The sequence below is a fragment of the Triturus cristatus genome, chromosome 12 (genome assembly GCF_964204655.1).
Source record: "Triturus cristatus chromosome 12, aTriCri1.1, whole genome shotgun sequence".
Taxonomy (NCBI): domain Eukaryota; kingdom Metazoa; phylum Chordata; class Amphibia; order Caudata; family Salamandridae; genus Triturus; species Triturus cristatus.
The window spans coordinates 65,197,670-65,211,230 of NC_140595.1; the positions used below are offsets into that span (position 1 = coordinate 65,197,670).

General features: G+C 41.6%; 1 protein-coding gene across 1 annotated transcript in view; it reads left to right on the top strand.

Annotated features, from left to right (window-relative positions):
* Nucleotides 1-12,644, top strand: part of MUC16 (mucin 16, cell surface associated) — a 245,625-nt gene extending 232,981 nt beyond the window's left edge. Inside the window, exons 70-76 of the mRNA XM_085637002.1 lie at nucleotides 497-564; nucleotides 2,462-2,634; nucleotides 3,428-3,621; nucleotides 5,506-5,573; nucleotides 6,164-6,318; nucleotides 8,354-8,460; nucleotides 10,515-12,644. Coding sequence (XP_085493128.1) covers nucleotides 497-564; nucleotides 2,462-2,634; nucleotides 3,428-3,621; nucleotides 5,506-5,573; nucleotides 6,164-6,318; nucleotides 8,354-8,460; nucleotides 10,515-10,613 — 864 coding nt within the window. The 3' untranslated portion in view covers nucleotides 10,614-12,644. The remainder of the gene's footprint in view (nucleotides 1-496; nucleotides 565-2,461; nucleotides 2,635-3,427; nucleotides 3,622-5,505; nucleotides 5,574-6,163; nucleotides 6,319-8,353; nucleotides 8,461-10,514) is intronic.
* Nucleotides 12,645-13,561: the final 917 nt, after the last annotated feature.

Below are 13,561 nucleotides of genomic sequence, written 5' to 3' on the forward strand. Positions count from 1 at the left end.
AAGAAATGATTGAGGTGAGATCTGGGATGTCAGTGCTGTTGAGTTCTGTAAGTCAGAAATATTAACATGTGTAGCATGAAGTTGGTCTGAAAAAGAAATTGTTTGGGTTTAGGCTCCTTCTGCATTAGTCTTAACAACTTTAAAAGCCATCAGATTCTACCCAGCTATACCAGAGGCTGGATCACCTAGGCTTCTGAAGACGACAGCCAACCAGTACCAATCGCTCAATGACCAAGTGTTGTTTTAAATCAGGGGTGCCAACATAGGTCTACGAGAGTTGGATCGATGCCCAAATTTCAGGATATCCATGTACGATGACCGTATGGATCTGGTTCTCCCAGTGAACCTGTTTTTTAAGATCTTATTAGAACACCTTCTGCTTTGACAGCACGAAAAGTACTCTGACCCTGGGCAGTCCACACTGCCTATTCCTCCTGATATGCCTACTGTATTATTTTCTCTTTTTAACTCATTTTTGTTTTATTAATGCTTTTAGTTGAATGATCTCTTCAGAAAGAGCAGTATCAAGGATTACTTTTCCAGCTGCAGAGTTGTTCAATTCAGGTGCGTATTATCCTTTCTAAGTTAGAGTTGTTCATGCCACTGTCTGTCCAATGCGTTCTTAGGCACTTTTGTCAGAAGGCTGAATAACTCGAACTCCTGCATCAGTGGGTCCCAAACTTTTTCGACCCACGGCTCCCTTGACGTATTGCCCATTGGCTGCGGCTCCCCATTATGTTACTTTTTTTGTTGGGGGGTGGAATGTAAGCCTAGCCTAGCTAGAACTTTCATTTTTCACCCTGAAAATAATTGGGATGAAGTCGATGGAGGTACTCATGAATGCCTATTAGCGCAGGGGTCATTATTACGTGTTGGGCAGATAACACCACAGCAGTTTTTTACTGGGTGCAATAAATTCTGCACCCCGGCAAGTTTGCCAGGTTGAAATCAGAAGGTAAAACCTGTTGATATATAGTGGGTGGAAATGCCTAAAATGTAGAAAAGTATCAACATCTATATATTGTGCCTCATTTCAATGGTCACACTTGTAATAGGGAGATAATTATGGCAACCTAAACATTCTTAACCCCTGGGTATTGGAATTTTGTAAGATAAGTTAATTTTCCTCAACTCCTTGAGAGAACTTGTTATCCGGAATTAATGTAACATTGTTATTGCCACTTTATCCCCATCCTAGGCTGCTTTAATACAGACTATAGCTTTTTGCACCTTCCCTTTTCTGGGAAACTGATTTTATTTCTTCTTCTTTTTCCTTGATTTTCAAATGTTTTTTAAGATGAACTATATATTATTTTTTTCTTTGTCCACTGCTGTATGGTGAAACTAGCAGACTTATTCAGAGTTCCAAAATTAATGTGTAACTGGTCAGAAATTGAGTCAGAATCCAATTTTACATTTGGAGTCATGCAACCTTGTCCTTTGAGCTCTGTTGTTTTCCCTGTGCAAATCTCCATGGGTTTTTAAAATCACCATGTTTGTCTCAACTTGACATTATTTTTAGTTTTTTTACCAGTCCTTTTTAGATCATGGTCTCTTATTTTTACTTTTTATGGTTCAGTGTCCATTGTCTTGTTTTCTCTGTCAATGGTATCGTAATTTTTTTAATATGTGTTAGAAGTTCTCCTGGGCGGTGATACGGCCGAGTTTGTGTATTTGTTGGCATGTTTCTTTTGCGTTGTTACTTCCTTCGGTTTGTAATTATTTTAATGTATTAATGTCTACTGTTGGCCTTGTTACAAGTTTCTCTAATTAAGTGCTGCTGTGCCGTACTAGGTTAATATAGGCATCACATAGTGTGGTATGCAGTACTTATTTGTACAAAAATTAGTGTCATAGCCCTAGACAGGTGGCCACTGCAGCTTGCACCACCCATTGCCAGTACTAGCGCTGCCAATAACAGTACCGTCGCAACTAATCATCACACTCATACAAGTGTGAAAATGTATTCTTCAAGTAAACATTAAGAATGACTAACGCGTGCATCCCAAGCTATTCTTATAGTTTTCGGTAGCAAGTATTAGTGATTTTAATGTATATGTAATTATTAAACTGCTATGGTCCTCACAAAATCCGATACACAGCGCCACCATGTGTCAGTCTGTTATAAGAGCCAGTGTTGACAATAAAGTGTTGGTGCTGAGCACCTGAAACCACCAGCTCAAATTAAGTACTGATGGTATGTACTGGTGGGATTACCCCCATGTCAGTCCTCAACCACATTCTACACCTCGTAATGGGTAAAAACAAAGATTATGTCATACGATGACAAAATACATTAAAAGTATTAAACCCACAACTTTGTAAGAAATATACAATTTAAAAAATATTCAAAAGAAACGTTCCAGAAATGCAAACTCTTTGGCAAAAGTTGTGTTACAAATCTGGCTTATTTGATTACATTGTTTTAGTTTCTTGCTGGACTGTATTCTTCTTTCTTTAGGTCCACACCGCAGAGTATTTTCACAACAATGGATTCCATGTGCACTTTCAATGTTGATACCACGGCCAAAGCATTCAAGAAAGACGACATTTACGACGAGTTCCGGAACAAGACCCAGGGTGGTTCTGTGCTGGGAAACTTCACACTGGATGCAGCCAGCTTGTATGTGGACGGTAAGCTTGCAAATTTTTCAATATTAAATTCAGAAGCAGCACATATCAGGCGCTTTATATGATAGATAGGATTCTGCTAAATTATAAATCCGCCTGTTACACTTTTCGCAAATCTCTGGCAAGCTTCCACTGTTTTTTAGGGAACTTTTATGGCAAAAATTCAACATGCTGAGTTTTTATAATGCAACCAGACAAGTCAACAAAAATATTTGGGTGAAAATAAAATTTAAAAAAGTCAATCTGCAGTGTTTTTGCTGTCAAACCTATCTAACAGGCTTTTTCACCAGCAACTGATTTATAAAATACCAAATTTCAAGTCGCTCGCAAACATACATTTTCCCATTATTTAACAGTATCTGTAGAAACAGCGATACACGTTTTGCACAAAGGTAACTCCAAAGCATCAAAGCAAGAAATCTACTGGAAAGTTTGCAAAACCCTTTAAAGGTCGAGGTAGAATGCCGGTTGCCAACTCTACAATGCCACCAGCAGAGGAGTAAGGAAAAGTACAATCACGCCACCGAGCTATCGAAACAATAAAGTGGCCGCGACTTTGCACACTAAAGGTGGGCAATCCAGAGAAATTAAGAAAAGGTTTTAGCTGGCGCTGAACCAGAGTCATGCTTGATTCTAATAACAAAGCACAAACCAAGCCAAAAAAATCTATCCTATGGGCACGCCCGATGAAGGCGGCCCCTGGCAGAAAGGGAGCGTGCCCTGGTTTAATATATTACGGTGTCCGATGATCTGGATGTGCCAGTAAATTCTAATACATCATTGTTTTTTTTTTTAGGTTTCCAAAGGAAAGACCAGCCCACAACCACCACAACCACTACAACTACCACTAAAACCACCACCCAGGCTTATGTGGTGCTTCCGACAGATCTCAGTTTCAAAGTGAACTTCACCATAAAAAACAGAACCCTTCCAAATGAAGACAGAAGCTCCCCCGAATACCAGGAGCTCCTGAGAAACATCACCAACGAGGTACTTTCAGCAGCTGCCCTCGAGTGCACCCACTTCCACTCAATGCGCCCGCTGCCACTCAACGCACCCACTGCTGCACAGTACGCACTCCCCCCTCACAGGGCACCATCATTTTGGGCCAAATTCTGATCAGTTCACTGTGATGGCGGTAATGTTGAAAGTGTTGCAAAATTTTGATACCCCTGACTCCAACACTGGCCGCCATTTTGTTTATGTGGTAATTAGTGGAAAAGTTGCAGCTTTCCCCTCATTCGCAAATATTGTGTTATTGTGTGTATGCCTGTTTTTAATGTAGAAACTGCATTTGCTTTCTTGTCATCCAAATTTTAAACACTTGGAACTCATTTCAATTTTGCAACACCTTTCTGCTGCTTTTAAGTAGGAGTGGACATAAGTCGTGTTATTTGTTGTAGCGTAATTATGAAAAATTTCAGCAGATTTACGCAAGAGTACAAGGAATTATGCGTGAAAGATAACCCAGCATTAAGCGCTATTTTTGTAGCGCATAATGCACCTTTATGTCCAAAATGGACATGAGTTTGCATTTTGCGCTATATGCAACGGAACACGAGCAGGAGCAGCCACTCTCTAATTTAGTTGTTCCTGTCTTCTGTGGTAGTTTTTTGTGTGCTAAATGACTCATAATTGCGCAAACAGGCTTAATCGTATAATTGTTGGTACCGTCAAATTATCAAAATTACTCTGATTACACCGACGTTGATAAAATTTCGCCGTGGCCTACTTTTAAGCTTAAAATGTGAAGTGTAAATTCATGTGCATTGTTTTAGTAGCCAAAGGCTGTTGACTTATAAGAAAATAGGGAGCTGTGCTCAATGCACTGCAGAAATACAGCTTAAGAACCCCCATGAAAGATGTCAGATTGTACAGGACAGTTGCATTGGGAAAGCTCCTACCCACCTATCGGGAGATGGTAAAAGTACGCAAAATCATACTCTTTTTCTCTGCCATCTCTTTGCATCACCACCATGCTTCTTGGAAGCCACAAGTTCTCTGCAACAAGACGCCAAACCTTATGGACAACACTAAGAGCCCTATTCACATAGCCTACGCTATAAACCCAAATCGTTCCAACCACACCTAAAAAATGTACTAGTCTCTTATTCAGTGATAGTGAGGATCTGCTAAATTAATTGTGATTGTATCTCTCCTACTCCTTTTAGCTTCACTTCATGACTAAGCACAGTTACAAGTTCGTTGTAACATGGTCAGAACTTTCACACCTTGCACAAGACCAAAGCCTGTCCTACATAGACCTCTCTATAGCCCCTCGTATTCTGTGAAACAAACGCATCGAACAAAGTCACCTCTTACTGGTCCACCTAGAAGCATTTGGATGCTGCCTCATCAGGGGAATGAGGATCTACACAAATGCTTCAATACAAGGGGAAAACAATATTGTCCTGTTACAGCAAGCAACCATCTTAGTCAAAGGAATTTCTGTCCAAGTCCTCATGAGTAATGGGGGGGGTCACTATATCACATACGATATATTGCATGACAAAAATGGCCCACGTACCATATTAACTACCGTTTTATTGTCAAAGTGAATAAATAGTGAAGTTAAGGATAGTAAATATATACTTAAAACACCAATATAGCTGTTGGCTATATAGTGGATGCAATATTTTTGTAGGTCGATATTGTTCAATATAGTGATGTTCATTCCTCCCATGTTATCCTCCTAATCCATGGGTTTCAATCTTTATCGGGTAGATCTTGAGAGCCATCTAAAATAACAACTCTAAGACCCGGAGGAGTGTTAGCCATGATCTACAACTATAGAATCACACCCACGTGATCTAGTTGTACATTGTCACAGATCTTTCAAATCGCTGACTGACCTCTTGATTTATTTCCTTTCAGATGAATCAGCTGTATCGGAACAGTAATCTCAAAGACCAGTTCAAATTTTGCACTGTAACAGGCTTGAGGTAAGTAGCCAAACTTTGAACACCATTTCATCTTTTGTCGCCGGCAGAGCTCCGTTGCTCGTTCTCTATTGTGACGCTTGGAGCCATATTTCGACATCAGGAGGCCACGCTGCGATATCTTGGGGCTGTTATTAAATGCGAGGACATAGTGTGATGTCAGGTGCATTCTGGGATGTCAGAGACACTTGCTACCGTGAGCGTCGTGGAGCTACGTAGCCATCCTAAAGACCTTCTGGGATCTTTGGTGTCACTATATGATATTGGATGTTTTTTTGATGTTAGGCAGCCATTGCCTACAGCTAGAGAGTCATGCTGTGGTTGCCAGGTAGCCTTATTATGGTTACCGGGGACAGGGTATTTCCTATACTATAATTTTGCAAGAATCAATAGCTTAGTTTTAGGACATACTGTCCACCAGAAACTAATTGAAGGCACTCAATCCTTCTTTTACTTAAATTAATTAGTGATGGCCCCAGTGGCCCAAACCAACTTGCGCATTCTAGCCAGCATACATAGGGTTAACTCAGAGGCTGGTTGGTCTGAGCTTGCCTTGACCTGTCGATTTTCTCTCTCTCTCTCTCTCACTATAGAATGGGATCTGTACTAGTGGACTGTCATTGCTACTTCCATGAAAGCCCACTTGTGACGTTGGATGCAGTGAAGAAGGAATTTGAACGTGGAACACAGGGGACAAGCGCCTTGCACTCAGGCGGGCCCAGCTACCAGCTCGATGGCTCAGTGGATGGTAGGAACATTCAACCATGTCCACTGCTTATCTTATACCTGCACCACATTTTAAGCAGTCATGATAACTCAGTAATTCACTGCTCACCCCGACACACCTGCAGATCCCTAGTTTATAAGTAAAAATGTGAGACACACTCTCAACCTTTGGGATGCCTCTAGTTGAAAGCTGATCCAGACATCTGTAGAGAATTGATCTAGTAGCTCATGGTGGCAGCTCTATAGCAGACTGATCCTTGAACTCACTTAAGGAATGTTCACTCAGTGTGAGGAGCATTTAAGCATACAGTGCACTTGTATGTTAGGGGCAAGTAGTATTCCATTATTAGAAGGCCTTCCAGAAGATACACTGACGACTTAACATACAAACCAAACTGATTTAAATTCAGATGCATATTGCATGGACACCAGTAAAATCCGAAGGAATACCGTGGTCTACCATGCTATTTGCCCGGCTTGCAAATAATCCCATGTAATGCAGTCCCTGTCACTCAGCTGCACCTTGGCAAAGATGTCACACAAGACAATGAAACTCAAAGATTGTTCCTTGCCATTAACCACGAAAAATTTAGTATAACCTTATGGGCTTTCATGACGTCCCACCTTGCAAGTAGGGTCAACTGGCCTGTAGGCAATCAGGCAGTGCCTAATGGCTAGTCTGACAGATCAGTGTGTAGGCAGTTTTTTTTGGTTGCAGTTTATGGGCCTGTTTTATGGCCAAGTCCGCAGGTTTTTAGTGTTGATTTCGCTACTATTACAACGAACATTGCCTGCAGCAAACACAATGGCATGCAATCTCCCCTACCTTGCAAAAAAATAAAACTACAGTGTTTCTGGCAAGATTTACAAATGTCGGCCACGTTTTTAGCAACGGGCCCACTTTTATTTTACAGCCCAGGCCTATTTTTTGTGTCAGTCTGACCCTGCTTGCAAGAATACGGACCAACCCAATGGCCCTTCCTGCAAGTGCACCTAGCCAGAGCTTCCAGCAGACTCTAATAAAACACAACCTTTGCCTGCAGATGCATCTAGCTAGAACTTGCAAAAGAATCCAACATCTTGCCTGCAAGTGCACCTAGAGAGTGAATGCAACAGAATCCAAAATATTGCAATTTGATCCATGCACATGCACCTTGGCAGAGATGCGATAACATATAATATTATACAATAAAATATAACACAATATTATCCTTGTCAGGAACGGAATTCAATATAATTCTTTCATATGGATGCAGATTGCCAGGGTCTGCATCAGAACACAACCACAGCGTGGAGAGGCGCCTCCGCTGAGAGTGACTGCGACAAATTCCCATACAACACAATAGCCATTCATGCTGATCCACCTGGTCAGGGACTGCGGCAGAATGTGTTGTGTGAAGCAAATTCCTATATGCTCAGGACTGGTGCAGTAGTTGTTCACAGAAAGGCAACATTTATATATTTGGTCCTTACCACATCTTCTGGAGAGCAGGTGGGATTTGTTGGGTATTCCACCAAAATATTGACTCCAAAATATTGTAGGGCCAATATATAGAACTTAAAGATGTCATGACGGTAAGTATATATTGGTAGGTATAGGTTTACTGCGACTACCTTCACATATATGCACCTTATATCACACTTGGAGCCATGGAAACCAAGAAGTAATTTTTGCCGTCCACCTCAAAATGATTTATTGCACTGAGGAAGGCTTCACGCTGAAACACGCTTGCATTATTAAATCATTTTAATAACCCTAACAGTGCTCCGTATTTGTTGTGTAGCAGAGGCAAACAGAAGCACCCGCAGAGTGTTCCGCTGCCGGGGTGAAACTTATATATATATATAAAAATAAATATATATATATATTTAGTGGAGGTTAAGAACAGTAAATCTATACTTACCTATAAACACTTACTTTCACAATATTCTGGTCGATACAAGGTCTCGATACGGTTGCCCCACGATATTTTTGTACTCAATATTGTGACATACAACAGGGTTCACTGTATCAAACTCAACTGATAAAGTTTCTGCCGCTTGCTTTTCCCCCACAGTGGCTCCAATAGCAAAGCCGAGCGAAGAGTTGCCGTTTTGGGCCATCATCCTCATCTGCCTGGCGGTATTGCTTGCCCTGATCATCCTCTTCCTTCTATGCTTCCTGGTGAGTATCCTTCAGGGCATTCCAACGCAAACTTGAACCTGGCGATAGATGCTTTGGTTTTATGAGGTTTTCCGGCCCAGAATGGGAGGCTATGTATCAAACCTTCCTAAGTCAGAACTTTCAGACCAAACTAGAAGCCATGTAGTTCACATCCAAGAACCACATTCCACTTACAATTGCACAGGTCAATGATGATTCAGAGTGGCCACTATATCATTGTGATGGCCGAATCCCCGGCAGGTGAATGGCATGTATTTATTAAGTTTAGTTTTATATATTTTTTATTTATTTTCTTTCCATTTTCTTTTATTTTCAATGCAAGCCTCACCCACCAATCTGCACCACAAATAGCAAGTTGGATTTGTTTTCAATCCGAATTCCTCAATGGAAAATTGGGATTTCTGCATCTAGCCCTTTCTCAGTCCATTTGCATTTGGATCTACTCACTGTCATTTTGAGGGCCACTGTTTGCAACAGCATTGGGATTACAATAGGTGTATCCATATCGCATTGCCACAGGCCCATGTGGTTTTTCCCGCAGAAGTGTTAAACAGGTAAAACTTGCATCCATGAATAATCTGGTTATTTGCAGCACAGAACTGGGCAAAACATGCCATCTTGCTGGGTTATCACCCGTTTCGACACGGAGAACTCATAACAATGCAATAACCCTAAAATGACACCCCCGTAGGAGAATCACGTGTTGTACATAATCCATAGTTCTATATTGTACAGCATTTTACCATGGCATTTAGAATAACCCAGTGGTTATCTCTTCTCCACTGATCTTAGAAAGCATGGGTTTCTTCTCATCAAAAAGGCTCATCTCACAGGGGGACATTTTAGAAATGGGATAATGATTTTTAGCAATTTGTTTTTCTTTGTCCCAACTTAGTCTGCATTTTTCACTCCCATTTTGCTCTCATTGTTAACTTGTGATGGAAGCTGGTGATGACACTAGGCACAAAAATGTGACAAAACTGTCAAAAAAACCGCACTAAACACACACCAACATAGTTGGTGCTATTAACCAATTTTTGGACCTAATGTGCAACCTCTGTCCAAAGTCTTAGAGAACACTTGGAGCAAATGTTATTTGTGCCTGTGGGAGAGGATGTGCACACAGTTTTTGAACTGGCATCTAAATGAAAACCACTGTGTCAGTATTAGGAGAACATTCCTCTTCAGCAGGTCACATTGCAGCAAAAAGACTTCCTTCAGGGATCCACAGATGTCATGCCTTGTCAATATTCTTGATGCAGAGTTCTTTCTGCAAATACTTTAAACAGCTGTAAGTTTCAAGTTAGAGGCTTGCAAGGGCAAGGTCCAGTAGATCACCATCGCTTCATTCAACTTTGCTGAGGTTGCAAGTGCTTTAATAAAAATATTTGGATGCTTTTGTGAAAGGGATTTAGAGTGACCAAGGTGCATGAGATCACTATCTGGACCCCTCAACCCCTTTTCCCACAGCTGTCGTTCACACACTAGAACCTTTTCCTCATGTCTGGTTTCCTCTATGCAAGTGACTCCCAATGACAAGAGCATCCCTGACCCTTCAAGGTCATGCTCCTGACAAAGTGGTTGCACCACCACTGGTACATTGTCATGTGACTCACAAAAGAGGATGGGTTTTTCCTGGACCATTTTCCTTGCAATTTACAAGGATTTGCAATGGTGACAGTCTGAGTTGAAAAGACCTTCGAGACTCACAATGCCACCTTGCTAAATGTAGGATTTACACAGTAAACAAGCATTTAGTACTACAGGCCCCACCTCATAAAAGCAGTCTCCATTAAGTGGTTTCACCCAAAATTAAGCAAAAGTATTAGATGTGTCTGGGCGATTTTCCACTTATAACGTAAGTTCCTCAGAGCAAATTTCCCAACTAAAACCTAATTTTGGTTTATCTTTTTAGGCTAAGAAACTGCCAGTGGACTATGCACTATTTAGATATTCATGAACGTAACTGCATTCCTACTTTTTTCTGTCTCTCTAACATTGAAGTTTTTTCTCCTCTGATAATAACCTTTTTTGGTTTTCCTTCCTTGCTGTAGATTCACTTCTGCTTACGGAGAAGAAAAGGATCGTACGACATTCCGCAGACCATGGCTGGAGTATATTTCCCACATTTAGACATGAGGAAGATGTACTGAGGAGGAGCCAAAGTCAGTCGACTGTCTACGTCAGTCAGATGTCAGTATACCAGACTCGGGAACATGTTTACACAATGGTAGAATTGGATCCAGTACAGCAGGCACCACTGGTACAAAAACACACATTGATACGTTTGAGAAAAGTGTGGTCTTGTATTGTGGTGACGAGTCATACTATTCAACGCCAATGCCTTCCAGTTCACTTCATAGTTTCAGGACCATCACGGACTGAGATCCGCCGCACTCACCTCTCTACTTGTTCTGCATCTACACCTGGTTTCGAATACTCCACCACTGAACCTGGAAGTGGTATTGTTCTGAACACCTGATTGTCGGAGAATGAGGATGCCAGAGTCTAACACTTTCTCCTGCACCCCACCCAGACTGCTCTTCTGCATCAGCAATATCAGAGACCTCAGGGACATCTCAGCAATACTGTGCCTAGAATGGGTGTGATGCCAACAGTGAAAGACTTGTGGCTCTGTTGTGTGCAAGGGACAGGACGCACACATGTTGTCAAGTAGTTTTGGACATTGTGACAGGAGATAGAACATGTCAGTTGTGGTACATCGGAGAGCTCATTTCCTCAGGACTTAATTTCTGGTGAAGTTGTTGCCTCAGATGTACAACAGAAGAGAACCATGCTTATTGTTTTCTTACAGAGAGATGGCAAAGTTTAGCCAGGGGAACAGGTGTGATGTGCAGGCAGCCTAGCCAACCCAAACTGGAGCCGACATGTGTGCCAACAGAGCTCCGCTGGTATCGCCAAAGTGAGGACTGTACAAATATAAGACTCCTCTTCCAAACCTTGACCTGCGCATTCAGTAAAGATTCTTTTTAAGAATAATTGAGTTCTGGAGGGGGCGGAGGTTGATGTTTCTTTTTCAATTTCCTGTCTCAAGTCTTTTCACAGATATGTGTAAAGTGCCAGACTGCCCAATTACAGGTGTAATTGAAAAAACAACCTAATTGTGTATAGGTGAAAGGGAGTCCAATTTGGAGAACTTTACAGACCTCTTTTGGAAAGAGCAGGTGGATCAGCCCAGTACCGTACCAGATACAGTATCGTAAATGATGAAGAGGTCGTGAACCCCATTGGGGTTGTATCCCCGACAGTGAAGGTCACGTGCCAAGCCACCCATCCCCCATAGCCAATGTAACCTTCTACTGTAGAACACAAAGCATTGAAACACAAATTTGTCATCTTGTTACTTGCCAAATAAAAGTGTAACATCAGAAGCATGCCCAGGTTTCTTTGTACAGTCACCGGTATGCCCGCTCTGATCAGCTGATCAATTTGAGCCAATCAGAAGGAGGCATTTCTATCCAGCCTGCCAGGTTAATTTCACAACATTCAACTTGTAATGTAAGTGTGAATCGGAACCTACCTGAGGTTAGAAAAACCTGTGCATTAACATATCCCCAACCAGTCGGCCATTCAGATACAGCCTCTCAGGAAAGTTTTCATTCAGTAATCTGTGTCGGGCCATGGTAGCACAAAAACAGAAATGAAACCAAGTAAATAGTTCATTTAATGGTTAAAGGGCATTTATATCAGCTAATTGCATATATCCTTTACCCCAAATTGATTGAAAGGCTACTTCTTATTCGATCTATTGGAAATATAGCACAATGGTTAAGGTATTTAAATATTTAAATCGAAAACAATGCTAGAGATTCCAGAAAGCATGCTACAGCACTTCTTTAGCAGCCATTATCACGTGCCATAGGGTGCACACACCTGCGCAGGCAGAGAGGCGGGAAATACTTTTAAATCGCCAGTGTTATGAATGTTACTATGTTGCTCTGTGTTGACAGCAGGTGGAAAAGCACTTTAAATCTGACAGAATGTTTCTGCGCTCAGGCGCAACAGATTATAAAATAGATGTATTTTACTACAAAGGAAAATGTTTTATTTTATTTATTAAATGATGCAGGGTGTTCTTTGTAAAGGTTTGTTATATTTTGTACATGTGACGTACAAATAAAATGGCAGAGCCATTCTATCTCTTGCAATGAAAAGAATAAATTATCAGCAATTATCTAAGGCTGACTGAGTCCTTGCTGTGCAAAGATGTGGGTGGGAGAAAGCTGGCTGAATCAGTACTGTGGAGGGTCTAAGATTAAGCATCAGTTAATGGACAATGGCGACGTGGACAACAAGTAGGAAGTAGATTTCAGGAGTGGCAACGTGTGGTGAGTGGGTTGAAGACAAAGGGATGTGTTGCACATGAGGAACTACGGAAGCGGGTGGTACCAAATGTAGGGGTGTGGCATGCAGGTGCAAGTGTAAGAAGGGGCAGTACAAGACGGAGAGGTGTGTCCAAAAAGAGTGATCATGGAAGCCCGGTTCAAGGTCGATAGGTGTGGCGTACAGTACACAGTGTAAGAGGGTGGAACAAGACAGAGCTATGGCGGACAGGGGGAACTTTGGGAGATGCAATACAAGACATAGAGGTGTGGAGTACAGTGGAGAGTATAAGTACAAGATGGAGAGATGTAGCTTGCAGGAGGGACTATGAGATGGGTGATAGAAGGCATACTCGCCATATTTGGAGATTTCGGATAGCCTTGCAAAGATCGCGCCTTTAGACAAGGTACTGCCACTGCAGGTCCTCTGAAGGATCTGAAAGTTTAGTGAGTGACCGCGATGCTTCAGGGAACTGCTCACCAAACTTTTTTGTTTTTCAAAAACAAACTCTCATAACAAGAGTTTGTATTTGAAAAATAAACCAATGACCCTATATTACACTGGGAGTCTTCGCCAGGGTGGGCATCATTTTAAATAATTTCTTAAAAAAAATATGTTGGCTTCAAACGCAACAAAAGCCGTTCTAACTGTCCGCTTTAAATAGGGTGGACGTCCGATGCACTTACACCAATGGCCCCAACTCATTTGGGCTTTCGTGAGAGGAGCCAGTTGGGACACTACTATCGGGAACATAGCT